This window comes from Scheffersomyces coipomensis (assembly GCF_036884675.1).
Source record: "Scheffersomyces coipomensis strain NRRL Y-17651 chromosome Unknown DFJ63scaffold_1, whole genome shotgun sequence".
NCBI classification, from domain to species: Eukaryota; Fungi; Ascomycota; class Pichiomycetes; order Serinales; family Debaryomycetaceae; genus Scheffersomyces; species Scheffersomyces coipomensis.
Genome location: NW_027042892.1, coordinates 46,313 through 71,981, shown reverse-complemented (window position 1 = coordinate 71,981; position 25,669 = coordinate 46,313). Strand labels below are relative to the sequence as shown.

The 25,669-nt window shown below is 32.7% G+C and overlaps 10 protein-coding genes across 10 annotated transcripts; 8 read left to right on the top strand and 2 right to left on the bottom strand. All coding sequences in view use genetic code 12, as the record gives it.

Annotated features, from left to right (window-relative positions):
- The first annotated feature begins 54 nt into the window (after positions 1 to 54).
- Positions 55 to 1,971, top strand: DFJ63DRAFT_370 (uncharacterized protein). Its single transcript, XM_064908813.1, has one exon. It carries the CDS (start codon positions 153 to 155, stop codon positions 1,944 to 1,946), a length of 1,794 nt encoding a protein of 597 aa, XP_064764265.1. The 5' UTR covers positions 55 to 152; the 3' UTR covers positions 1,947 to 1,971.
- Positions 1,972 to 4,970, bottom strand: RDH54 (DNA-dependent ATPase). Its single transcript, XM_064905342.1, has one exon. It carries the CDS (start codon positions 4,720 to 4,722, stop codon positions 1,996 to 1,998), a length of 2,727 nt encoding a protein of 908 aa, XP_064764264.1. The 5' UTR covers positions 4,723 to 4,970; the 3' UTR covers positions 1,972 to 1,995.
- A 703-nt stretch (positions 4,971 to 5,673) lies between these two features.
- Positions 5,674 to 10,587, top strand: DFJ63DRAFT_373 (tRNA methylation protein). Its single transcript, XM_064908815.1, has 2 exons — positions 5,674 to 10,284; positions 10,531 to 10,587. The coding sequence occupies exon 1, from the start codon at positions 5,839 to 5,841 to the stop codon at positions 10,132 to 10,134; it is 4,296 nt and encodes a 1,431-aa protein (XP_064764263.1). The 5' UTR covers positions 5,674 to 5,838; the 3' UTR covers positions 10,135 to 10,284; positions 10,531 to 10,587.
- On the top strand, positions 10,465 to 12,214 carry DFJ63DRAFT_3741 (uncharacterized protein). Its single transcript, XM_064908817.1, has one exon. It carries the CDS (start codon positions 10,795 to 10,797, stop codon positions 11,860 to 11,862), a length of 1,068 nt encoding a protein of 355 aa, XP_064764262.1. The 5' UTR covers positions 10,465 to 10,794; the 3' UTR covers positions 11,863 to 12,214.
- On the top strand, positions 12,214 to 16,919 carry DFJ63DRAFT_393 (oligomycin resistance ATP-dependent permease). The gene has a single exon (XM_064908847.1). It carries the CDS (start codon positions 12,566 to 12,568, stop codon positions 16,805 to 16,807), a length of 4,242 nt encoding a protein of 1,413 aa, XP_064764261.1. The 5' UTR covers positions 12,214 to 12,565; the 3' UTR covers positions 16,808 to 16,919.
- A 145-nt stretch (positions 16,920 to 17,064) lies between these two features.
- DFJ63DRAFT_310085 (N-acetylglucosaminyldiphosphodolichol N-acetylglucosaminyltransferase anchoring subunit) lies at positions 17,065 to 17,745 on the top strand (the record flags this gene model as incomplete). Its single annotated transcript, XM_064905529.1, has 1 exon — positions 17,065 to 17,745. One exon carries the CDS (start codon positions 17,065 to 17,067, stop codon positions 17,743 to 17,745), a length of 681 nt encoding a protein of 226 aa, XP_064764260.1.
- On the top strand, positions 17,680 to 19,663 carry PSO2 (Pso2p). Its single transcript, XM_064908818.1, has one exon. The coding sequence runs from the start codon at positions 17,846 to 17,848 to the stop codon at positions 19,589 to 19,591; it is 1,746 nt and encodes a 581-aa protein (XP_064764259.1). The 5' UTR covers positions 17,680 to 17,845; the 3' UTR covers positions 19,592 to 19,663.
- Positions 19,664 to 20,164, bottom strand: RPC11 (DNA-directed RNA polymerase III core subunit). Its single transcript, XM_064908820.1, has one exon. It carries the CDS (start codon positions 20,071 to 20,073, stop codon positions 19,735 to 19,737), a length of 339 nt encoding a protein of 112 aa, XP_064764258.1. The 5' UTR covers positions 20,074 to 20,164; the 3' UTR covers positions 19,664 to 19,734.
- Positions 20,164 to 22,627, top strand: DFJ63DRAFT_389 (origin recognition complex subunit 2). The gene has a single exon (XM_064908837.1). It carries the CDS (start codon positions 20,255 to 20,257, stop codon positions 22,508 to 22,510), a length of 2,256 nt encoding a protein of 751 aa, XP_064764257.1. The 5' UTR covers positions 20,164 to 20,254; the 3' UTR covers positions 22,511 to 22,627.
- AKL1 (serine/threonine protein kinase) lies at positions 22,628 to 25,582 on the top strand. Its single transcript, XM_064908821.1, has one exon. The coding sequence runs from the start codon at positions 22,745 to 22,747 to the stop codon at positions 25,481 to 25,483; it is 2,739 nt and encodes a 912-aa protein (XP_064764256.1). The 5' UTR covers positions 22,628 to 22,744; the 3' UTR covers positions 25,484 to 25,582.
- The last annotated feature ends 87 nt before the right edge of the window (positions 25,583 to 25,669 follow it).

Here is a 25,669-nt window from a genome sequence, read left to right as displayed (position 1 = left end):
TTTTGTATTAGTTTTTTAGTAATATATTGACTCATCCAGACTCATTTTTTTATGGTAGCGAAAAGACTGAAAAAAAGTGCTAAAAATAAAAATAAAGTGTATAGCGATTATCAAGATCAAGGAATAGACCAAAAGTCGAAGAAAGCTTAACAATGGAGTCAAAGATTCCCAGTAAGGATCAATTATACATATTTGACTTGTCAGAGAAAGTAGTCAAGTCATTGGAATTACTTTACTTTGACTCCGAAACTCTGGAAGAAGTACAGTTAAAGACAGATGGCAAACCAGAAGAAGTATCTGTCAGCAAAACACCACAATCATCAAAGCCAAAAGATGTCAATTATTATAAATCAGATCTTCACAAGTATAACTTAAAGAGAAATGTTCTTGGATTGCCCCCATTAACAGAAGATGAGTTTGATGAAGTATTGGAAAAACAATCTATCGAAAGTTTATCTGGATCAGAAAGTGAAGCCGAAGAAGATGACGAAGAAGAAGATGAAAAAGTTGACCAAAACGAACTCAAGTTGAAAGCATTGATTTCTAAATTAAGTTTAAATACAGATTCTGATGAACGTGGATCTGTTAGCTATTTGAATACCAAATCACCGTTCATATTATTCAAATCCAATCTTTTATCATCAGATTCAGCATTTGGAGCATACAAGTCATTGTTTTCGAATAGTGAATTATTAAATAGTCCCTTAGAAGCATTAAAAGGATTTTCCAAACTTAAGGAAAAGAAATCAGCTTTATTTATGATTGGTGGTGGTCATTTTGCAGGTGCTATAATATCACATAAACAGAAGAGCACCAAGGGAAACGCTCCAAATATGAAAGTAACTAAAGAAGAGCAAGCAGTTGATATACTAACATCCAAAACATTTCATAGATATACCACAAGAAGAAAACAAGGTGGAGCACAAAGTGCAAATGATAACGCCAAGGGGAAAGCAAACTCTGCTGGGGCCGGTATAAGAAGATATAATGAGCAAGCATTGATAACAGAAATCAGAGAATTATTACAAGAATGGAAAAGCTACTTACTGGAATGTAGCTCCATATATATCAGGGCCAATGGTGCTGCAAATAGAAAGATATTGGTTGGTTATGAAGGGTCTGTATTGCAAAATGATGATGCAAGAATAAAGAGTTTTCCATTTACTACCAAAAGAGCAACGACTTCCGAGCTTAAACGTGCATGGATTGAGTTGACTTATTTAAAGCCAGTAGAGCTTCCAAAAGTTAACGAGAAGTTGAAAAAGAAACTAGAAACTGAAAAGCTTCAAGTTCAACAAAGTGGTAAAGATAAGCCGAAAACCCCAGAACCATTATCAATTGATGAAACACATTCCATAGAGATAATAAACCTATTAAAAAAGCAAAAAGCGCCTAAGTTGTTAAGTTATGTGAAGCAAAATAAAATATCAGTGAATGAATTCAGACTCAAGCCCGATTCAAAATACATTGCAACCCCTACTTTATTACACTACGCTTCAGCTAATTCATTAAATCACATGGTTCAAATCCTACTAGTTAATTTGAAAGCAGACCCAACATTATTTAACCAGGTCAACAGATATCCTATAGAAGTTGCCAGTGATATAACAACCAGAAACGTTTTTCAAATTTGTAGACAAAAGCTTGGAGAGGATTATTGTGATTGGGATTCAGCTAAGGTAGGTCCACCTAAATCAAAAGAAGAATTTGAAAGTGAAGAAAAGGCTGAAGCTGAAAGAATAAAATCAGAGAAACAGCAAAGAATTAAAGAAGAACTTGCTAGGAAAACTGAACTTGAGATGAAAAAACCATCAATTGTTTCAAGCGGAAGCTTGGGTGGTTCTCGCGGATTAATTAATGACTTAAATTCTCTTTCTGAAGATCAAAAGCTCAGAATAATGAGAGAACAAAGGGCTCGTGCTGCAGAAGCTAGGTTTAAGCAATAAGTCTAGATTAAACTTTATAGATCTATAAATATATATTAATGGTAGCGCCTTATTCATCCGTGTTTAAATCTTCAGCAGATTCTGATACTTTAGACATTATGTATGATAATGGATATTGATTACCACCTGGTTCATATCCATCTATCTTTTTGAGGATTGACATCAACACTTTATCATTCATTTCGATAAGCTTTTGATGAGGATCAATATGTCTATATTGATTTAAGCTATTTCTTATAATTCTCTTTTTTGCAACATCGATATTATCACCTAATTTTTGATGTAATTCTAAAGCTGACACCCATGAGCCTTGTCTTACGGCATCGCTTGCTTCATCATCATCACCTTCAGTTGATTCCTCCACCACTTCTGATTCGTCACTTTCATGTTGGTATGATCCATCACCTGTACAATCACATTCAATTAAATCATGGGTATTTGAAGTTGTTGAATAATCTACCTCGAATAAATTTCGAAGATCTTCAGAATCAAAAACATCGTTAACTGACTTCACATCATCATCCATAAACTTTGAACTTAAGTTGTTTTTCATAATTTGACGTTGGAAGATCTTTTCATCGATACAACCAGTAGTCAAGATTCTGTATATAAAACATGGTTTCATTTGACCATCTCTATGAATTCTTGCCATTGATTGTAAATCAATAGAGGGGTTCCAATCATTATCGAATAAGATCAATCTTGAAGCACCAACTAAGTTAATCCCCATTCCTCCAGATTTTGAAGACAATAAAAATACCTTAATATTGGCAGATCGATTGAAGTCATTGATTAACTTATTTCTTGCTTGCTTTGGAGTCGAACCATCCAATCTTAAGAAGTTTATGTTCAATGCCTTTAAGATTTCGTTTTCTAATAAATCAAGTGTTTTGGTGAAGTTTGAGATTAGAACAATCTTTTCATCTGCTTTGATAATTTCAAGCAACAATGGAATTAAAATGTTGATTTTACCCGAAAGTTTGTCAATTTTGATTCTACTCAACTCTTCATTCTCTGCTTTCAACTTATTGAACAAGTCATCGTTCTTTAACAATAGTGGCGAGTTACAAATCTTTCTAAAGGTGTTAATCAAGGCTAATGAATTATTAGAATTTTCAGACAGGAACAACAATTGATTAAAATTCTTTAAATTCAAGATAGTTTTAAAGATCTTAACTTGCAGTGGTGTTGGCTTAACATACAATATAATATCAGTCTTTATAGTCAAGTAATTATTCAATAGTGATTGATTCCGACGAAGGGTGAACTTCTTAGTAAGATCTATTAATTCATTTGATAATTCTTCACCTTTCTTTTTAATCTTTGGATCTAAACAATTAATTTCTCTGGATTTCTGAATTGGAAGTAAGTAATTTCTTTGGAAACTTTTAAATTCTCCTAATATACCAGGATTTATAAAATCAATAATTGTGAAAAACTCAGTTAGATTGTTCTGAATCGGAGTACCAGTTAATAAAATCTTCTTCGTAACATTCAACGTTTTCAAATTCTTTAAGATCTTTCCGGTATTGTTCTTTAATTTATGTCCTTCATCACAAACCAACAAGTCAAAATGTACTGTCGATAACTCCTTTATGTGACTCGATACCTTCTCATAATTTATAATCAAAACTTGATAAATATTGAACTTACCAAAACTTATAATGTTCTGTTTTTCTTTTTCATTATTTACATTTAATGAATTAAAGTCAAGAATTCCGATTTTGTTTAACCCCAACCATTTTTTAAACTCGTTTCTCCAATTGTTAATTAAGGTCGCCGGACAACAAATCAAAATCTTATTAATTATTGGCTTTGGCTGGCGTTTAAAGGGACTCTGTTTATACAAGGTCCAAATTAATGCAATAGTAGTTAAAGTCTTTCCTAGCCCCATCTCATCAGCCAATAGACTCCCTGTTCCTTTATAATCTCTAAACCCCATTAAACATTCATACAAGAAGGTTACTGCTTCTACTTGATGCGGTCTTAATTTGGATGCTAAATGGGGATCTATTAAAACTTCGACGATTTCAGAAGAAGCTAAGCTGGGTGGTGGAGGTAAAGCAATTGCTTTAGGATTGTCGTATAAGGGTTTCCTAAGGTCTTGTATGCTTTCATTTTCTTTTTCAGTAGTATCCGATTTAGATGTCTCTATTAATGGCTTCACAGCTTTAAACTGGGATTGTACAACAGGAGCCATAGTAACTGGAGATTGTGAATGTGTTTCGTTATCAATTTCTTCTCCTATGATCTTTTTGAATTCAGCATCAGACTTTATTTTATAATCAACTTCAAGCTCTATTTGACCAATTACGATAACTGAGCTTAAGAACTCATCGATATCATTAATGTTATTGAACGACTTTTTTATTGATTGGTTGGTTTCCAAGTTCTTGAAATTGATAATGTAGGAGTTGTCAGAAGTCTCATGTTGATGAACTACTATGTAACCATCACCATCCCAAGTCTTATTCTTCTTATTAGTTCTTTTCCTCCATTGGACAGTATATCGATCTTTCAGTGCATAATTCTCATTTGACAGTTGAGAAGAATGCGGTACAGGACTCGAGCTAAGCTTTAACTTCTTCACTTCATTGACCTTTAAAGAATTACTAAGAGTTTTCCTCTTCAATTGTTGTGGTACTTCAGGTTGCAGTTGTTGAATAGGAACAGGACGGGGTGATGATCGAACAGGTTCAGCAGCTGGTGAGGAACTATTATCACTCCTTATTAAACGAGGTGCTTTGAATGGAGCATTAGGTCTTGAATTATACATCGAATATGGGATCTCTTATATGTTCATCGTTTAAGATACTAACTGATAGATCTAAAGTAAATGAATGAAATATTCAGAAAAAGGTAAACAACGCGGTTATACGCGCAACAAAATTCTAGACATACTAAATAGTTTACAGTGTGATACTAACTAAAATGGAGTGTCTATATATTTGATTTATTAATTAACTATATGATATTAGAATACTAGACCATGCTTATAGCATAAATGAGTTTGTAGTTTTTAACCTAACCTGAAACTTATAAATAAGGTAAAACAGATATTGATGAATAAAGGAGAAAAAATAGGAGATATTAAAATAGGGGTTGACAAAGTAGAGATATTGTCTCTATATATGCAAGTATTCAACATATGAACAAGGAAACAATTAAGGAGTTGAATGACGAAATGAAAGATGATGTTGTATGTTCTAATACATATCTTAAATGCGATTATACGCATATCTGATGAATAAAAATGAACATAGTGAGTAAAGATGTTGTTATTGAATTGGAGATACAGGGACATAATCAGCTTTTTAAAGCTTCTAATGGAGATTCAGTATCAACACCGAATATATAATAATAAGCTCTTGAAAGTGAAAACATTATGGTTGATGGTAAATAAGAATAGATACTCCAACCAATCAACAAAGTGAAGGATAACAACACAATATGTAACATGAAACTTTCAGTTGAGGTTAACATGACATAAGGGAAGTGATGATAATACATCTGATATATCTTTTTAGCGGAAGGCATTTTGTTTATTATTGATTATGATTGTTGATGAATTGATATGACGTAAAAACTCAAAGTAGACAGACAGAACTTTCAAGAAGAACAAGAAACTAAAACAAACACACTTAAGGAAGGAATCAGTTCAATGACCAAGTATTTTATATGATGTGATAACCTGTTGGAATCGATGTGCTATCAGCTAATAAATGTAAAAGCTATCATCAAAAGTTACTTTCTCTCAGTTGACTTTTAAACATGAAAATATTGAGTGAGTTATATACAGGAACAGCCAAATTTGATACCATCACAATTGTAAAAAAATTAACAGCCAAAATCGATCTGATAGGAGTAGATGTAGAGGATGACGGTATGAGCCATGAAGCCAGAAAATGAATCAGAAGAAGTTATATTGGTAGATATGGGGAAGATAAATGATCTCAAGAAACTGCTTATTAGTTTAAAGCCAGTATTGATCGAACCCACGGAGATCAACCAAGATTTCCAATTTTTGTATCATCAACTTCAAATAATTCATAAAGATGGAGGTTTGAATGATGGCAATTTAACTCTATTTAATGATACGATATCCATTTGCATACTTAGAATAACACAAATTATTAAGTTGAAAACTTCATTCAAGTTTGACCAAGTCAATTTGGATGAAATATTTGATTATATATTGCAATACATCAATAATTCTTCAAATCCATTATTCAATTCATTACAAGCATTGTTCAATAAGTTGATTGATTTCATTAGCATATCCCAAGGGAATTCATTTCCACAAATACTATCACATTGGGTAACCATTATATTTGATAAAAATACAAAAGAAAATAACCAGATCATAATCTTGAATAAGAATTCATATTTCATTCTCAACATCATCCTTAAGAGACTTTCAAACTTAAAGCATATAATCAATGATCACGGGAACTTCATTTACAATGCTATAGACTTACTATCCTTAGACACATTAGCCAATATCATTGCTAAAACTATAATTATGATCTTCAATGATTCATATGTCAAAAATGAAGATGCTACCTTGTTTGAAACTTGGTTTCCATTTATTTCATATGGGTTAAACTCATCTAATAAGAAAGTCATACAAAATATTCAAACTTATGTGCTTCCATCATTATTTAAGACCAGTCCCCAATTCTTGAATTTGCTAATTGACCATTATCTCCTTTTAGATGGGAAAACTGATATAGTTATAAGTTTATTGACTATAGGACAGAATTTATCGTTAGTCGACCCACTTACCTTCATTGAAGAAAAAGTACTTCTTGGATTTTTGACTCATGAAAATCCAACGTATAGGATCAATAGTCTTGATATTTTATTGGGTGGTAATACTTCAATCAATAGTCCTCCTATACCTTTGAAGATATTTCAGATCATTAAAGATAACTTTTTAATAGATACATTTTTAAATGATGAAGAGATTGAGATCAGAAATCAATTTATATCCACCATGAATCAATTTATCAATTTGCGATTCAAAAACTCAATCTCAAACCTAAAAAAAACATATAAGAAGAATGAAGAGGATCAAGAAGTGAATGCTTCAATCAGGGCACATGAACAATTTTTAGATTGGTTAGAGCATCATCTATTAAGTTTCTTGAATATTACAAGCAGCTATAGTCAATTAATTACCAGTTTAAAGTTAATAGAAATCATTGCGATTAGAATTCCTGATATTACCAATTTATATAAAAATTCCCATTTTTTGAAATTACTAATTCATAATCTTTTTAACGATTATGAGAACGTGAGACAGTTGAGTTTAAGTCTATTAATTAATAAGGTTCATTCGGAGCAATTGAAGCAAGAGTTCAACGAACTTGGATTCAATAATCTTGCTTTAATTGAGGACGTGTATCCTATTCTTCATGACTTGTCCGGAAGAAAAAGTGAAGGTGGTGCAAGATTTATCGAATATATTGCCCAAACAAAGCTTATAATCTTCAAAGATGAGGCCTTCGTAGTATCTTTGATTGATAAGATTTTAGATTACATGTCTAGAAATAGTAAGACAGATGACTGGAGCTATTCAATGCATGGATTTTTCAAGTGTCTCAACTTGATTATCTTAAATTGGAACCAGGACTTTTATTTGAATAATAAAGACTTGGTAACCAGATTATATCTAACAATTTATAAAATTTCAAAGGGATCATGGGATTATTATGTCGAAAATATACTAGGAAACAGTAACCTTAATGATATTGAAGAGGACGAGGAAGATGATTCTTCTGACTTAAGCTCAAGCTCCGGATGGAAATCAATCAAAGAATCAAATCTATTATTGACGAATTTGTCAGTGAATCTTAAAATTGCAACTGAAATAATACCTGCTGATCATATTCTTGATGTTCTTAATCTTATCAAAGAACAATTAGAGAAAATCAATCACAGAGGTACGTTTTCTTCCATTTATCCATCCTTCATCTTGATTTGTAAGTCCTGTTTTGAAAGTGACCAATACAAGCATGTTCCAAAGGATTGGCTCAGCAATATTCTTACCACAATTGAATCAGAAAATGATAAATACATTTCAAGACGTTCAGGTTCAATACCGTATTTAGTATCAGGGATTTTGATAGGAAATATTATGTCAGGTAATTCTGAAAGGTTATTCATTCCTACATTTGATACATTATTTGCTATTGCAAAAAGACCTTACGTTCATAAACATAACGAAGCATATGATATCCCCCAAGTTCATGCATTTAACTGTTTGAAGCAAATGTTTCAAGAAAGTCCTTTATCAAAGGAGTGTTTGAAATATATACCAGCTGCCTTAAGACTTAGTTTAGAGCATTTCACATCCGATAATTGGTCAGTTAGAAATTGTGCAGTGATGTTATTCAGTGCTATTCATCATAGATTATTTGGAGGTAATACAAAGGGAGCATCTCTTTATCCTGCCGATTTGTTTTTCAAAAAGTTTGAAGGAATAGATGCAGTGTTGGAAAACTTTTTGAATATTGCTCTTGAATCTAAACAAAATGATAGATATGTTCCAATGTTGCTTTTATTAACAAATTTGAGCTTTCCAACAAAAGTGAATGACAAGACTATCAAGACCATTAAAAGCATTATACCATCTATTCTTGAAAATAGTGCTTATAAGATCAGGGAAATGGCAGCTAGATCGATTGCTAATTCATTTGAAAGCTCAGAAATTTGGCAAATATTCGAATCACTGATTAAAGCATGTCAAACAAAAAATAAAAATCATATCCATGGGCTCTTGTTGATGGTATTGGAAAATATTAATAATTTCAAATCTGATTCATTGAGAGATGCTGTCAAGAGATTTATGTATATCAAGCACGATTTTATCTTGGGCTGTAAGTGCTACGCTATCACAAAGGTGTATGCTGACATCTTGATTTCATTGTTTCATGATGGTTGTGATTCGTCTCTAATCAATGTAATGGGAAATTATTTCATTGACGAAGTGACAGATGAATCATCCAACCTAAAGGGTGGAAAAGACTTAGCTACTTCAAGTGTTGCTACCTTCCTTCTACAACAATACTTGATTCAAGATCAAATGGAGAATTTTACTGATGTTGTAGAGCTAGGTCTTTCATCATCAAAAAGTTATGGTACACAAGTCACTATTCTTCAACTTCTTGAAAGTAAATGGGATATTGTTTCTAAGGATGCTAGTCTCTTGTCTAGATTGAGCATGGTGCTTTGGACAATTATAGATACGACTTATTCTTGGCCGTATGTACAAGTATTTGCTTTGGATATTTTTAAGAGGCTTGATATTACTTCTGAAAGACAATTTACAGTAATTAAACAGATATCCGATCAAGATCCAAATGAAAATAAGAGGTGGAAAGCCTTAGAGAGCTTAGGAAGATCATTAAAGTCTGGAAGTCACCATAGTAGCTTAGATTTTCTTGCCAAATGTTCCGATGGCCCTAAAGAAGAAAATCCATTTCAATCGAGAGAAAGTGCCTTAAAAAGTTTAGTATCGTTCTGTAGCCATGGTATGATTGAATTGGAAGGATTTACAAGAGCATTATTTCTAATTATATCAAAGGGATTATACGATGAAGATGGAGATTTGCGTTCTATTTCAGGTGCCTTATTATCCAGGCTTTTGAAGTCGGATCACCCAATAGCATCAACAAATTTATCCAAATTAGACTTCAAAAGAATAATACCTCATTCTGAGATCAAATTATTTAATGAATTAATTTTAAAGGAGATCTTAGATAATACAATGTCATTTGTTGATATTGCCAACCTTCAATATGAATCGTCAACACCAAAACTATTTGAAATTGAGACACACAACTTGTATAAAAATGAAATACAGGCAATTCAGGGTTACTCATCATCGATTATTATTGGTGAAGGTGTTGAACAAGGTTATCAATTTGGTCTCTTAGAATCAAAGATATTATCAGACATATTAGTTCTTCAAAAGCAAAGCTTCCTTTCAAAAGGAACTATAATAGAATTAGTGAGAAATCCAACTCTAAACAAATCAATTTTGATAACTATAACAATTGCAGAAGTCTGGTTAAGTAAGTACCCCAACCATACCATCCAAACTGAACTTCAACTGCTTAAATCGAATTTACAATTTTATGATTATATATTCACCGACGCTACCAATCCAAAGCATTTAACCTAAACCCTCCTCCCAAAATTTTTCATTGCGGGTAACTGAGATGGATTTTGAAAGCACTAAAAAAATTTTTTTGTTGTTAAAACAAAATTTATATTATTACTATCTTTCTTTATCATCAACTATAATGAACTATTAAGTTTATTAAGGAAAATGGTATGTTTTTAACGATATGATAACGGTTGAATGAATGACAAGATGAACTCAACAGCAAATACTTTTTTGTGATGAACACCTATACACAACTACAACGAATTTCTTCACCTGAAATACCATGTGGAAACAAATATACAGAGCTTTTTAACACTGATCTAAAAGTAAATGCTAATGGAGATTCTTCTTTGATTTCATTCGAACATGATTTGTAAATAATTGAATAAAGTACTAACTTTAAATACGTAGTTCTTGTAAATATTTTCATTTAATAAACATAATAGATTATTCAAAATTGAGTTTTTAAAACTATTGTAGATTATAATAGACTAGCGTTAATAGGACATACCATTGACATAGAGCAATGTATAACAGGCTTTTGACTCGTTACTTTTTGAGTTGATATTATCATTGTTGATAGTATTTTTAAAAGCAAATGCTTTTTTATCTCATCTAGAAAAAAAATGTATAATGTAGAACAGTATTAAGATTTATCAAATAACAAAGACAACGATGGATCAAAATATTGAAGATGGGTTCTCTATCTGTGACGAGTGTCTTGGCTCTGATAAACAGATCAAGATGACGAAACATACGAATGCTGCTGAGTGCAAGCTTTGTACAAGACCATTTACTGTGTTTAGATGGAATAATAAGACGGCATCAAGGCGAACTGGAAAGACTACAATATGTTACACTTGTGCAAGAACAAAGAATTGTTGTCAGAGTTGTATGTTAGACATAAATTATCATATACCAATTGAAATACGGGATACTGCCTTGAGGATGGCTGGACTTGATAGCAGTAAGGGACTTTTAACAGCATCAAAAGTAAATCAAGAAACTAAAGCATTGATGGCTGACAAAAATGAACAAACATTGAGGAATTCAGATTTAGTTGGAGAAGATGATGTAAATCAAGAAAAAGCAAGAGAAATACTATACAAGCTTGCCGATAAGTTAAAGAATGCAACAAAGACTGCCCCAAAGAACCCTAAGACAACAAATACCGAAGAGTCTGCAAAATTAAGTAAAGATATTTCCAAATTGATTTCAAAGCTTCCTTTTGGAGGAAATATAAACCCTGATACAAATCCTACATTGACTTCATTCTTTTTGTTTGGGTTCAATCTGGATTTGCCAATATATGCTGTTACCAATTATGCTACAAAATTTGGGAAAGTAAAATCATTGACGATACTACATAACGCTAAATGTGGATATTTGACATTTACAACCAGACAAGCGGCAGAAAACTTCGCTTCAGATATTAATAGTAATGGATTGAATACCAATAAGTCAACAGCAGGATTAGTGGTACTTGAAGGAAAGTATCCGATCAGGGTTAGCTGGGGTAAGGTCCAACCTTTAGGAACATCAAACGATGAGCATCATAAATTGAGTCTTGTTGTTAATAAGGTATTGAAGCAGTTGTCCGAAAAAGATACACGTACTGAATCTAAACCAAAGCAGTCTTCAAAGGTTACTACACCCAAAAGCAAGAATAAGAGCAAGAAACCTCTCGAAATTAAAAGTGCTCCAACTAAATATAAGGCCATACGTTCTGATTACGAACTATGAGTTGATTTATATTCACAATTATAGACTATTTCTTTAGGTTACTTTTCTTACGACATACTAGTTACTCAGATTATAGAAATACACACTATTTAATGGTATAAAGAGGCTTGATTTGAGTTACGTAGGTGAGTCATCAAAAGTCAAAAGTCAAATTCAAAAATTGTAATAGATCAAACAACCCCTTTTTGCAACTAAACAAATCCAATTACGCTGACCACATCCATCATGCATTCTAGCTTCAGTCTACTGGCTTTGCCACCATCTACAATTAAGAATGATAACTTGACTTTATAGTGGTTGACTAATTAGGACTCAATTACGCATGCAACACGGAATTACGATCTAGATATTTCCGAATTAGGACAATTTTCCGGCCAATTTTTCTGTTTCCCCCCTTTTAAGCCATACTTATATACGGCTCTGATAACCAATAATTAATCAGATTTAAAGGGAACCTAAGATGAAACTAAAGTTTGTGATACTATACGAACAATAGCTGATTTGGTTGATCCTTCTTCTGACTAATAGTGCATAAAACGTTTGGTTGTATGCGTGACGGTAAAATTTCGTATCTACTAACTTTTTGAATTTCGAAAAAAAAAAATCTTAACTTGTATTTAAAGTTTTCAAAGTCTTTACGAACTAACTGATTGTAAATTATAATTTATTGCTGTATTACCACATTATCTAAACAGCTATCATCATGAATAGCGAAGAAACTTCACTCGAAGTTGGTACCGATATGGTGCCCCAGAAAAGGCTATTGACCTTTTTATTTCCAAAGAAGAATGTTCCAATTCCAGACGATCATGAAAGAAAACCCCATCCCTTTAAAGATTCCAATATCCTTAACAGGGCTTTCTTTTATTGGGTTACCCCAGTGATGAATGTTGGTTATAGAAGAACTTTGCAAGCTAATGATTTATATTACTTACCTGAAGATATGAAAATTGAATATTTTAATGAATTATTTCAAGAAAATTTATCAACTGAGTTAGAATATAGTCATGCTAAACATATTCAAAAGAAATGCAGAGGAAGAGGAGAAACGGTGTTGAGTTCCACCGTATCAAAGGAAACAGATTTACAGGACTTCAAATTAACTCGTTTTAATTTATTATTTGCATTAGTCATTACATTTAAAAAAGATATTTTTTATGCCTTCTTATTTGCCCTTATCGGTGCTACAACTATATCTTGTCAACCTTTCTTAACTAAAAATTTAATTGCTTTTGTGGAAAATAGAATTCTTGGGTCATCTATTCACCTTGGTAGCGGGATTGGCTATGCCATTGGTGTTACTTTAGTCAATTTATTATCAGGAGCAACAATGGCTTATTTTCAATATTGTATGCAAATGTGTGGTGCTTCTACTAAGTCTGTTTTAACAAATTTAATCCTTAAAAAATCATTAGTACTTGATGCAAATAGTAGGCACAAATTCCCGGATTCAAAGATAACTTCTTTAATGAGTACCGATTTATCAAGAGTTGAAAGGGCTTATATAAATTTCCCACTTTTTGCATGTTTACCTATTGCAATAGTTATAAGCATTGCGCTATTAATCGTCAATATAGGTCTAGCTGGTGTCATTGGTGTACTTGTATTTTTGATATTCTTAGTTGCTATTTCATTATCCACCAAGCAATTATATACATATAGAACCCTTGTATCAGGATTAACTGACGAAAGAGTAAAAGTCATTAGAGAGATTATCAATAACTTGAAAATTATAAAATTTTATTCTTGGGAAGTACCTTATTTATCGAATGCTATAAAGGCGAGAACCAAAGAAGTTGCAATAATTTTAAAGATTCAAAGTTTAAGAAATATTATTGATGCTGTTGCAACTGGTTTAACAGGTATAACTGCCATGATATCTTTCTTAGTCCTTTATGGATTAGAAGGTTCCACTAGAAATGCTGCTTCCATGTTTTCATCGGTTACTTCCTTCGATGTATTGTCATTTGTCATTTATTTCATTCCTGTAGGTTTATCAACCACTGCTGATATGTTGAATGGTTTAAAAAGAATTGCTGAATTTTTATCTTGTGATGAGATTAAAACAAACGAGTTTTATACATTAACTAATGATGAATCTAATCTTACGGCCATTGACATTAAACATGCTTCATTCAGTTGGGAAAATTTTGATGAGGATGACGAAGATGGTGAAGAAGAAGAAGATGAAATCGTGAAGCCAACTACTGATGAGCCAATTAGCCAGGATGATTTCGAAAAACCGGATTCCAATTTCCCCGGTTTATTAGATATCAATTTATCCGTTAAGAAAGGCGAGTTTGTTGTCATAACTGGTTCTATTGGAAGCGGAAAAACTTCATTGTTAAGCGCTGTTGCAAATATAATGAAATGTGACGCTGGTGAAATAATAATTAATGGATCCCTATTAAATTGTGGTGCTCCATGGATTCATAACGCTACCATTAAAGATAATATTTTATTTGGAGCAACTTATGAAAAGGAAAGATACGACAATGTAGTTTATGCATGTGCTTTACAAACTGATATCGATAATTTGGAAGCAGGGGATTTAACTGAAGTTGGTGAAAAGGGGGTTTCCTTATCAGGAGGTCAAAAAGCTAGAATCAATTTAGCTAGAGCAGTCTATGCTAATCAAGATATCATTTTATTGGATGATGTTTTAAGTGCGGTTGACGCAAGAGTTGGAAAGCATGTCGTTAAGCATTGTATTTTGGGTTTACTTAAAGACAAGACAGTGTTACTTGCAACGCATCAATTATCATTAATTGGTTCAGCAGATTCTATTGTGTATTTAAATGGTGATGGAACTATTGATGTTGGTAGTTTGGATTCATTAAATAACACCAATCCAGATTTTAGAAGATTAATGGCTCATAGTTCAACTGAAAATGAAGAAAAAGAAGAGGAACTGATTCCGGCCAAACCTGCTTACGAAGAAAGTGATATAGCTGATGAATTGATTCCAAAGTTCACTAAAAATAGCTTCCAAGAATCTGCATCCAATGTTACTAGGCGTAGAAAGGCTAAAAGTGAAGAGGACGATAATGAAGAAGTCTTTAGAGATGTTACAATTGGAAAAGATGCATCCAAGGGAAAGATTATTCAAAAGGAAGAAAGAGCTGTTAATCGTATTAAAAATGAGGTTTATTTTGATTTCATTAAATACGGATCTGGTAAGTTGACTCCTTATGTTACAATTCCCTTAGCGGCAGTTTTATTAACTCTTGCTACATTCACTTCAATTTTTTCGAATACTTGGTTATCGTTTTGGATCTCAAAGAAATTCGAAGATAGGTCAAATTCCTTCTATATCATCTTTTATGTCATATTCAATATTTTATATGTTGTTTTCCTTACTGGATTGTTTGTTTTATTAGCAAATATAACCACTAATTCATCGAAGAATTTAATTTTAATGGCCATCAAACGTGTTTTACATACTCCAATGTCATATTTAGACGTGACACCAATGGGTAGAATTATTAATAGATTTACGAAGGATACTGATACTTTAGATAATGAAATTGTTGAAAATTTAAAGTTAATGTTACAAATAGGTGGTTCCCTAGTTGGTATTTTAATTCTTTTGATCATTTATTTACCTTATTTCGCTATTGCCATTCCATTCATTGGAATATTATTTGTTGCTATTGCCCTGTATTATCAAGCATCATGTCGAGAAATAAAACGATTAGAAGCCATTCAAAGATCGTTTGTTTATGATAATTTCAATGAAACTTTAACTGGTATGAGTACAATTAAAGCTTACAAAGCAGAGAAATTTTTCCTTGATAGAAGTAATCAATATATTAATAACATGAATGAAGCTTCATTTTTAGTATTTGCCACTCAAAGATGGTTAGCAGTTCATTTAGAAATTTTGGCTGACGTTGTAATTCTTATTACTTCAATATTCTGTGTTACCAGAGTTTTTTCCATTAGTTCTGCAACTGCCGGTTTATTGATATCTTATTCATTACAAATTGCCGGTTCATTATCTATGGTTATTCGTACTTTTGTTCAATTTGAAAATGATATGAATTCAACTGAAAGAATATGTCATTATGCTTTGAAGTTGGACCAAGAGGCTCCTTATACAATTCAAAACACAAATCCATCATCTTCTTGGCCACAGGAAGGTTCGATTAAGTTCGAAAAAGTATCAATGAATTATAGACCAGGTTTGCCATTGGTTTTAAAAGAATTATCTTTCGATGTTAAACCAGGTCAAAAAATTGGTATTTGTGGTAGAACCGGTGCTGGTAAGTCTTCTATCATGACTGTTTTATATAGAATTTGTGAATTAGAAGGTGGTAAAATCAGTATTGATGGAGTTGATATTTCAACTCTTGGATTGTACGAATTGAGATCCAAGCTCTCAATCATTCCACAAGATCCTGTATTATTCAATGGTACCATTAGAGATAATTTAGATCCATTTGGAGAACACGAAGATTCTAAATTATTTGATGCTATCAGAAGAGCAGGCTTAATGACAATGGAAGAATTACAAGAAATCCAAAAACGAGGCGATAAGTATACTGGGGATAGTGAAAAATTACATAAATTTCATTTAGACCAAGTGGTTGAAGATGAAGGGGAAAATTATTCATTAGGAGAAAGACAATTGATTGTGTTTGTAAGAGCTTTAGTTAGAGATTCCAAAATCTTAATTTTAGATGAAGCTACTTCGCTGGTTGATTATGAAACTGATAGTAAGATTCAAAAGACGATTGCTACCGAATTCAAAGATTGTACTATTTTATGTATTGCTCATAGATTGAAGACAATCATTAATTATGATAAGATCCTTACAATGGATAGAGGAGAAATCAAGGAGTTTGACACTCCATGGATGTTATTTAATTCAGATAATGGTATCTTTAGACAAATGTGTGAAAAATCACAGATTGTTGCTGGAGATTTTTTAAATGAAGAATAGTTGGTTTGTTATTTTATTTTTATATATAATATATAGGTTTTATGGTTTACATTTTATAAGAGAGATAGATATATATATATATACATACATATTCATACAATTTTCATATTTTGCAATCATAAGCGTAGGACCACAAACTGCGACTTTGACAAACTGTCACTGCGCTAAAAAAAAAGGAACTGGAAAATGTAAATAGAAAATGAATTGGCTGCCTTCGTCAGACAACTTTGATAACATCCATTTGTGCTTAATTCATAATGGACAAAGAGACATATCTAAGCATAATAGCAGTTAGTTTGCTTGTGCCATGCATTCTAATTGCAATTAGATTGTTGCAGATATTGCCTTCAAGTCATTTAGGAAAGACATCTAGTAAAATCATTGTTAATGATAATATAAAAGGAAAACATATTATGATCCTTCTTGGTTCAGGGGGTCATACAGGAGAAATGATGAATATCTTGTCCAATATAGATTTGAAGAATTTTAATAGGATTTGGGTGGCATCCTCTGGTGATTCAACTTCATTACAAAAAGCACAGACATATGAAGAGAAGTTAGAAAAGACCAAGTATTCAACTTCTTTCATGACTTTATACAGAGCTAGAAAAGTAGGAGAATCTATCCCACTGTCAATTATTAGTACAATCAAGTCATTGATATCTACATTTACAAGTCTATTAACATTACCACATATACCTTCCATTGTTTTATTAAATGGTCCAGGAACATGTGTTCCATTAGCTTACCTGTTATTTGTACTTAAATTCTTTGGACTCGCCCATACAAAAATCATCTACATTGAAAGTTTAGCAAGAGTTAATAATCTCAGTTTATCTGGAAAGTTACTATTACCAATATCAGATAGATTCATTGTTCAATGGGAAAAGTTATCCCTTAAATATCAAAGAGCTGAATATTACGGAATCTTAGTATAGCGGAACTTCTCGCACTTTCCCAGAAATTTATTTCTTTACGCGTAGAAATATTTTTGCATTCTTTTCTTTACAATGTGATTCATCAGATAGACCATTGAATATGAATGGTTCTGTGTTTGTCGACTTTAATGGGCTAGTGGAGGAGTTTCCAGGATTGGGAGTTGATAGATTTAATACCAATGCTAATGTTTACCTTCTCACTCATTGTCATACTGATCATTTAGTTGGTTTATCGGCCGCGTCTTTTAGATCAAAGGTATATTGCAGTCATACAACGAAAAGTATATTAGGGTTAAATCCAGATTATTCACATATTCTCCCATACTTGATTCCCATCAACTACAATAGTCCTTTTGAATTGCATACGGATCCTTTCAAAATCATGGTAACTCCAATACCCGCCTATCATTGTCCAGGTGCATGCATGTTCTTAGTTGAAAGTGATATAAAATCTGTTCTTATTACAGGAGATGTTAGAATTGAGGATTGGTGGTTAAATAATATTTCTACAAATGCGTCGCTTAGTCCTTATGTCCATGGAACTAAGAGGTTAAGCAACATATACCTTGATACCACTTTTGGTTATCGAGGTGAACCTTACATTGAAATTAACAGTAACACAGAAGGAATTGGCATAATTATCGATATACTAAAGTCATATCCTATGGATGATCCACAAATTTGCTTCAACTTCTTAGATCAAGTTTTGGGGTTTGAAGAGGCATGGGCTCTGATAGTTCATGCTTTTGAAGGTAGATTGGTCGTAACCGATTTGATGAAAAGGCGTATACTGGTTATTGGAATGGATAGTATAGTTTCATATGCAGAATTATTAATTAACCTAAGTGATCATAAGAAGTCGAAGGGTCCTATATTCAAAGTGGCTCAAGGAGATGAGACTAAGTTCCAAGTCAATATTAAACAATGTATAAATTTCAATATTGTTGACTTTACTGGCATATTTTTGCCAGTATCAATCCAATCTTTAAGAGAAGATGAATTTGAGTTAGTTTTCACTACCAATAAAGGTAATCAGATTTACAAGTACAATTCAAGAGCTTGGATATTACCCAAAGGTGGTACTGAATTACTTCCAAGTGAACTAAAGTTACTATTTTCTCGACATGCTTCTTTTCTGGAGTGTAGAAGGCTAGTCTGCATGTTCAAGCCATGTCAGGTATACCCATGTGTCTCATCACCCCAAATGTGGAAATCAGGTTTCTCAATGTATCGGCTTTTTGGGGATTTATGTACAAATGATAGAGCAGATTATTCATATGATATAAGTATGTTTAAACAGTTTGGATATCCAGAGCGTTCAATATTAGAACGTCGCATCACAGTGATAAATAGATGGAAATTTGAAGACTGCCTCGACGAGTACAATATGGTAACCAATTACATGGCTACCAATTACAACAGTTCCAATCATTCCATTTTGAAAGGACAGCTTCACAATTATGAACAGTTTCAACTAAAAAATAACTTGGAAGTTCAAGTTGCAAGAGCTAAAGATTTCAAGCTTCAAACCATCATTGCTGGTCGTTCAGAGGCAAGGTATAAAGCAATAATACAAAAAAATCAAGAATTATATAGAGCAAGACCAAAAATAAAATCAAGAATTACTCATGATTACCATACTGATTCTGAAGAAGATGATATATCTGACAATGAATCTATACAAGAGTCATTCAGTGAGAATGGCATAGTTTCAAAAGGACCCATAGATTCAGATGTGGATGTAAGTCCCCTGAAGATAGATCAGATATCTTTATTATTGACACAAGACCCTTTTAATTGGTTTGATGTAACTCTACAATCTTTAGAATCAAATTTACGACCATAACTCTTTTTATACGTTATATTAATCTATATACCCAGTTAAGCTAATATGAAGAGTTTTAATAATATACAAATGATTTAATAATAATACACTTTGATGTAACTCTTTTTATGATGATTTCTGTTACTGCTGATAGATAGCTTATCCTAATTTTCTTTCCATCTATGACCACAACTAACACATTTATAAAAGGTAGTCATAGGTTCATCAGCAGATCTGATTTGTAATTGGAAAAAGTAAGCCTTAGTACTATCACATGAATCAATAGCACATTGAGCTGCGGTTTGATCAACGTTATCCCATGTACCTTCACCTCCTAGAACATCATCAACCTCTTTTCTATGCAATTTCTTTCTTTCAAATAATTGAAACCCATTTATTTTGAATTCATATGGACAGGTTGGACAATAAAACTTGTTACACCCATCTTCTGATGATGGTGTTATCAATAACATATTTGAACAGTTAGGACAGAATGTCAACATCTTGCTGCTAAAGAATAAGTCATCTTAGCAGTCATTAAAAACTGAAGTTAATAATTTTTTTTTTCAAGTACAGTGATTTAAATACTATACAGGTCAGATCAAAATATTTAAAAGTAACGATATCAACAATTTTTCAATTAATTGAATTTGAATACTTCAATTCAAGACTAATTACATTCCCATGACTATAGAACAAGATGAAATACCAATGGTGGAGCCAATAGTGGAATCCACAGAATCCATCAAGGTAGTATCAACTCCAAAAAAACTAGTGCTTCAAGAGCTGCTGGATTCTATACAACCGCGTCCAGTTTGGAATTTATCACCATCAAAATCACCAGGTAAGAGAGGTATTATCAAGCTTCTGCCTGAGAAGGGTATCAATTCATTATTTTCACCCGTGAAAACTCCAAATGGTAGAGCTGGATTAATATCCCCTGTCAAGAGGTCATCGGATGCCATAAACAGATCTGCTCGTAAAAGAGCTGTCAATAGTTCTATGTATTCTCGTTTAATGGATGAATTAGATAATGATGATGGTTCTGATCCAAATGATGCACTCACAATCCAAGAATCAAATTTGGCTGATATAATCATTAAGAGTTCTAGAGACGATGGTGATTTTCGTGGTTATGGTAGTGATGTTGAGTTCGAAGAGGATTTGACATTGGCATCAGGTAAGAGAACGAGAAGGAAGAAAGTTAGCTATGATGAAGATGACGACGACGAAGAAGATGATGAAGAACTTGACGACACCGATACCAATGAAGGGGACCTCGATTCAGGAGAAGAGTTAGATGATAATGAATTTGAAGCTCCAAAGAAAAGACAAACCCGAACTCGTACTCGAACTACTAAATCACCAAGAACTTTGAAAAGAAGAAGAGTTAAAGCCAAAAGAGATCCGAATAGTGCTAAAACATCTGTAATAAGAAGATCAAAAATGGGTAGACCTACGAAAGCAGAAGGGGTTGTAGGAAAAATCAAGAGTATATTTCATGAAGATGATGAACTTTTATTCAAAGATAATGCTAGACTAAGCAGATCAGGATCGCCTAGTTCTAAGCCAAATGGAAAAGACCCATATAATGATTCATTGATAAGTGATACATTAATAACTATTCCAGTGATATCAGGGATTGAAAAGCTCAAGACTGATGCTGAACAAGAAACTGAAAAGCTTGAATTTGTTCCATTACCAATTCCAAAAACAGATTCATCTGGTGTCATAATAGATAAGGAATTCTTGGATACTTACTTTTCAGGAAAAGCTTTTGAGGATATTTCAAAAGGTAGATTTTTGGATGAAAAAGCATTCTTTTTAGAAGGTTCCGAAGGGTACTTTGAGCAGCATAGTGGTAGAACTACATTGAGTAGCTCTTCACTTTCACAGATGGCTCCACTGATAGATTATAGTCAATTCATACCATTAATAAACTTATGTGGTGCGGTGTCTAAGAATGAAAAAGATCTATTAATCAATTTGCATAAGATATTGTATCATCAATGGTGTTTCGAATTAAGTCAAGGATTTAATTTATTATTCTATGGAGTCGGTTCTAAGATAGATTTACTTTCAGATTTTGCTGAAAATTACTTTGGAGATTGGTTTAATCAATGCTATAATGAAGACATGCCTGCTATACTTGCTATAAATGGGTTTAATCCAAGTTTAAATTTTAAAACTGCTATTCAGGAGATTGTATCAGTTTTTATACCTAAAAATTCGCCAATGCACAGTAGCGTTCCAAAACATGTTTCAGAAACTGTACCTTTCTTGATTAATCATCTTGCAAGCAGAAGAACTTCTAATCCAAAACCAAAGCTTGTATTATTAATTCATAATATTGATGGTAAAAGTTTCAGAGATGAAAAGACTCAAAATTTACTCTCGCAGTTATGTTCCGTGCCAGAGATTTGGGTGATTACTTCAGTGGATAATATAAATTCACCTTTAATGTGGGATATGTTCAAACTTAAGAATTATAACTTCTTATGGCATGATTTAACTACTTTTTCTACTTATCTGATAGAATCATCATTTAGAGATGTATTAAGTATGGGTAGATCAAAGAAATTAGCGGGTGATTCAGGTACTAAATATGTGTTAAGTTCATTAACTTCCAACCATAGAAACTTATATAGAATATTGTTGGATATGCAAATTAATAATTTAAAAGGCTCAGCCACATCAGATGCATCTAGAAATGTGCTTAAGGGAACTACGCGGTCAGGAGTTGAAATGAAAGCGTTATATGAAGCATGTGTGGAACAATTCATCACATCTAATGAAATAACGTTCCGTACCTTACTTGGAGAATATGTGGAACATAAGATGTGTAAACTTGTTAAAGATGATTCTGGTTTAGAGAAAGTATTCATTCCATTTAGATATGATGAAATGCAAAAGATAATGAAAGATGAATTTGCAGTATAATTACATTTATAGTTAGAATAATTATATACAGTACACCATTTCCACGTGACGAAATCAAACCAGAAATTAGAGTGCTAATAAAAAAATGCTGTAGGCAAATTTGGCTTAAGTACCAGAATTCCCACCAGACAGACAAGCGAAGCGAGGTAAATCAGAAACAACAATTGAGGTGTGTTAAAATAGGATTAAACGTGTACCAATTACCTGTTACCCATCACATCGAACTTAATAGAGATGGGCAATTTCCCTAAGTTACCGGAAGGAACCGACCTTCCAGTGGGGACTCATAAGGTAAAGGTTCTTAAATACTTATCTGAGGGAGGGTTTGCACACATTTATAAAGTTAAGATTGATCCACCAGAAGATGATTCTGATATTGCTTGCTTGAAAAGAGTGATTGTACCAGATAAGGCAGGATTGAATCTATTAAGAAAAGAAGTTGATGTTATGAAAACCTTACGTCATGGTAGAAATATCGTTAAATATTATGATTCTCATGCAGAACGTCTAGATAATGGTACTTATCAAGTATTGGTAGTAATGGAATTATGTCCCAATAAATCATTATTGGATTATATGAATGCTCATATAAAAACAAGATTATCTGAAAGAGAGATTTTAAAGATCATGCTTGATATATCAGTGGCCTTATACGAAATGCATCGGTTAAAGATGATTCATAGAGATGTTAAGATAGAGAATGTCCTTATTGATTCAAGACATGACTTTAAACTTTGTGATTTTGGTTCCACATCACCTCCAGTATTACCTCCAAAGGATCAACAAGCATTCCAACTTTTAAGTCATGACATATTATATCATACTACTCCCCAATATAGAGCTCCAGAAATGATTGATTTATATAGAGGATGGGCTATTGATGAAAAAGCAGATATTTGGGCTTTAGGTTGTTTCTTATTTAAGCTTTGCTATTATACTACACCATTTGAAGCCAATGGTGACATAGCTATCCTACATGCATCTTTTCAATTCCCTCATTCCCCTATTTATTCAGGAGACCTTAAAAATTTAATCATTATCATGCTTCAAGAAAGTCCACTTTTCAGACCTAATATAATTCAAGTTTTAATGTTGATTTGTTCAATTTCAGCAATTGATTTCAAAACTTTAAAAGTGGAAGATATCTATCATCGTGGTCCTTATAATTTTCAAGCATTACACAGTTATCAACGTCAAAAGCAGGCCGAACTTCTCAAACAACAAGAAGTATACTTGCAACAACAAGCACACTCATTGGCGGGATCGAAAAATCCCAGCAGTGTTAGTCTTGTCAATAAATCATTTGACAGCTCACCAGTCACACCTAGTCCTTCACAAGCCAATAAAGTGGTTAAGCAAGCAGACCAAGCACCTCAATTACAAATACCAGAAGCAGTTCAGGGACTGACACTACCTATTACTCAAAAGCCTCTCAGTGATGGTTCTAACGTGTCACTAATTGGAACCCAAACTGAGCCAACGACAATTCTGAAAGTAATCTCCAAAGAATCAGACGAGGATCAAAATTCTGATCTTGACTTTAATGATTTGGATGATTTAGGAGATTTAAGTAACGCAGAAGAAAGATATCCATCATTGGATGATTTGTTAGATGAACCATTGAAAGTTCCTATGTCCAATAATGAAATTCAGGATGGTATTATTAATTCTCCAGTCACAATTGATAATTTTGAAAGTAAAAGGGAAACTCTGAATTCATATGCACCATCCATAAAGGTTTCTGATAGCATATACGACCAGGATTTCAACATATCTGACAATATTGAAGGTCGTAAGTCACAAGAGTATCCAGAACTACACCTCACAGAAGAAAATTTGAAGAACTTGAAAAAGTCTAATGTGTCGGAAAATATGCTTGATAAGAAGGAAAATTGGATTGGTTTGCATTCAAAAATGGACAAGAGTGCTGAACAATTGGTAGATGATATATTTTCGAGTCAAAGTAAATCACCAATGCCATTTGAATCTCAACCCCAAAAGACCAATCAAAGTTCAAAATCGGAAAATTCAGCCCTGAAGAGTAATATAATGTCCGAGGATGAATCACATTATGTTGAGAGTAAATCCAATGATGGCAGACAGAGAGAAAGAAAACCATCGAATAATGATAATGAAATTAACTTAATAGATCTTCATGTTGAAACCCCAATTTTATCAAAATCAAGTGAGGATGTCAATCAAGTAAGAAGCCAAATAAACCCGCTGGTTTCAATGGAAAAATCTCAAACTACAAGTAACGATCAACCATCTTCTTATAATACGGTTTCAGTACCTATGAATATTGGTGCATCAATCAACATGAATCCTTTCCCATTCATTCCAAATCAAGATATAAAGAGTTCAGAAAAGCTTGATTCTCAGAACCAGCGTACATCTAGTTCAAACCCTTGGGGTACTTATAGAGCCAATGTTCAACCAGTGATTAATAATAATGATTTCACCAACTTTGAGGCAGTTGCATTACCAACAGATGAAAATAATACGTCAATGAAGATGACTGACTCTTTAAGCAATAAGCCACCGAAAGAGGATTTTATTGAACCTAACTTAATTGATCTAGAAATTGGTTTAGAATCTTCAGGATCATCATTGAACACTCCAGTTTTAAAACCTAGGGTTAAGAGTAATGAGATGAGTATTGCTGAGTCCGGTATGTCACTTCTTGATTTGAATACTAATGATGAAAATGATTCAAAACAAGAGATCAAGCAAACATTTAAAAAGAGAATACCTTCAAATCAAAATCCAACTAATTTAAACTTCCAAGAAGAAGTTATTGATTTTGCATCTGATGATGAAAATCCTGAGAATGGTTCAAATTTGAATAGATTAAAGATAAGGAATTCTTTAAAGAAGCCTCCTAAAGCAAGGAGATCAGGTGAATACAAGAGAAATGAAAGTGTTTCAAGCGAAGGAAAGAAGAGATTATCTTTCTTTGGAGGATCTAGTTAAATTAAATTAATATTATTAATACATAAGTTTTAGATAGGATTTTTTTGCATATAAATTTATTTTATAAATTATGATAACTATATGGTAGCGTGAGTTGATTGTGTTGCATCTCAAAAAAAAAAATCGGTTTTTAGATCAATATAAAAAAAATTTATTGATGAATTGAAAAGTTGTGTTTAATCGATA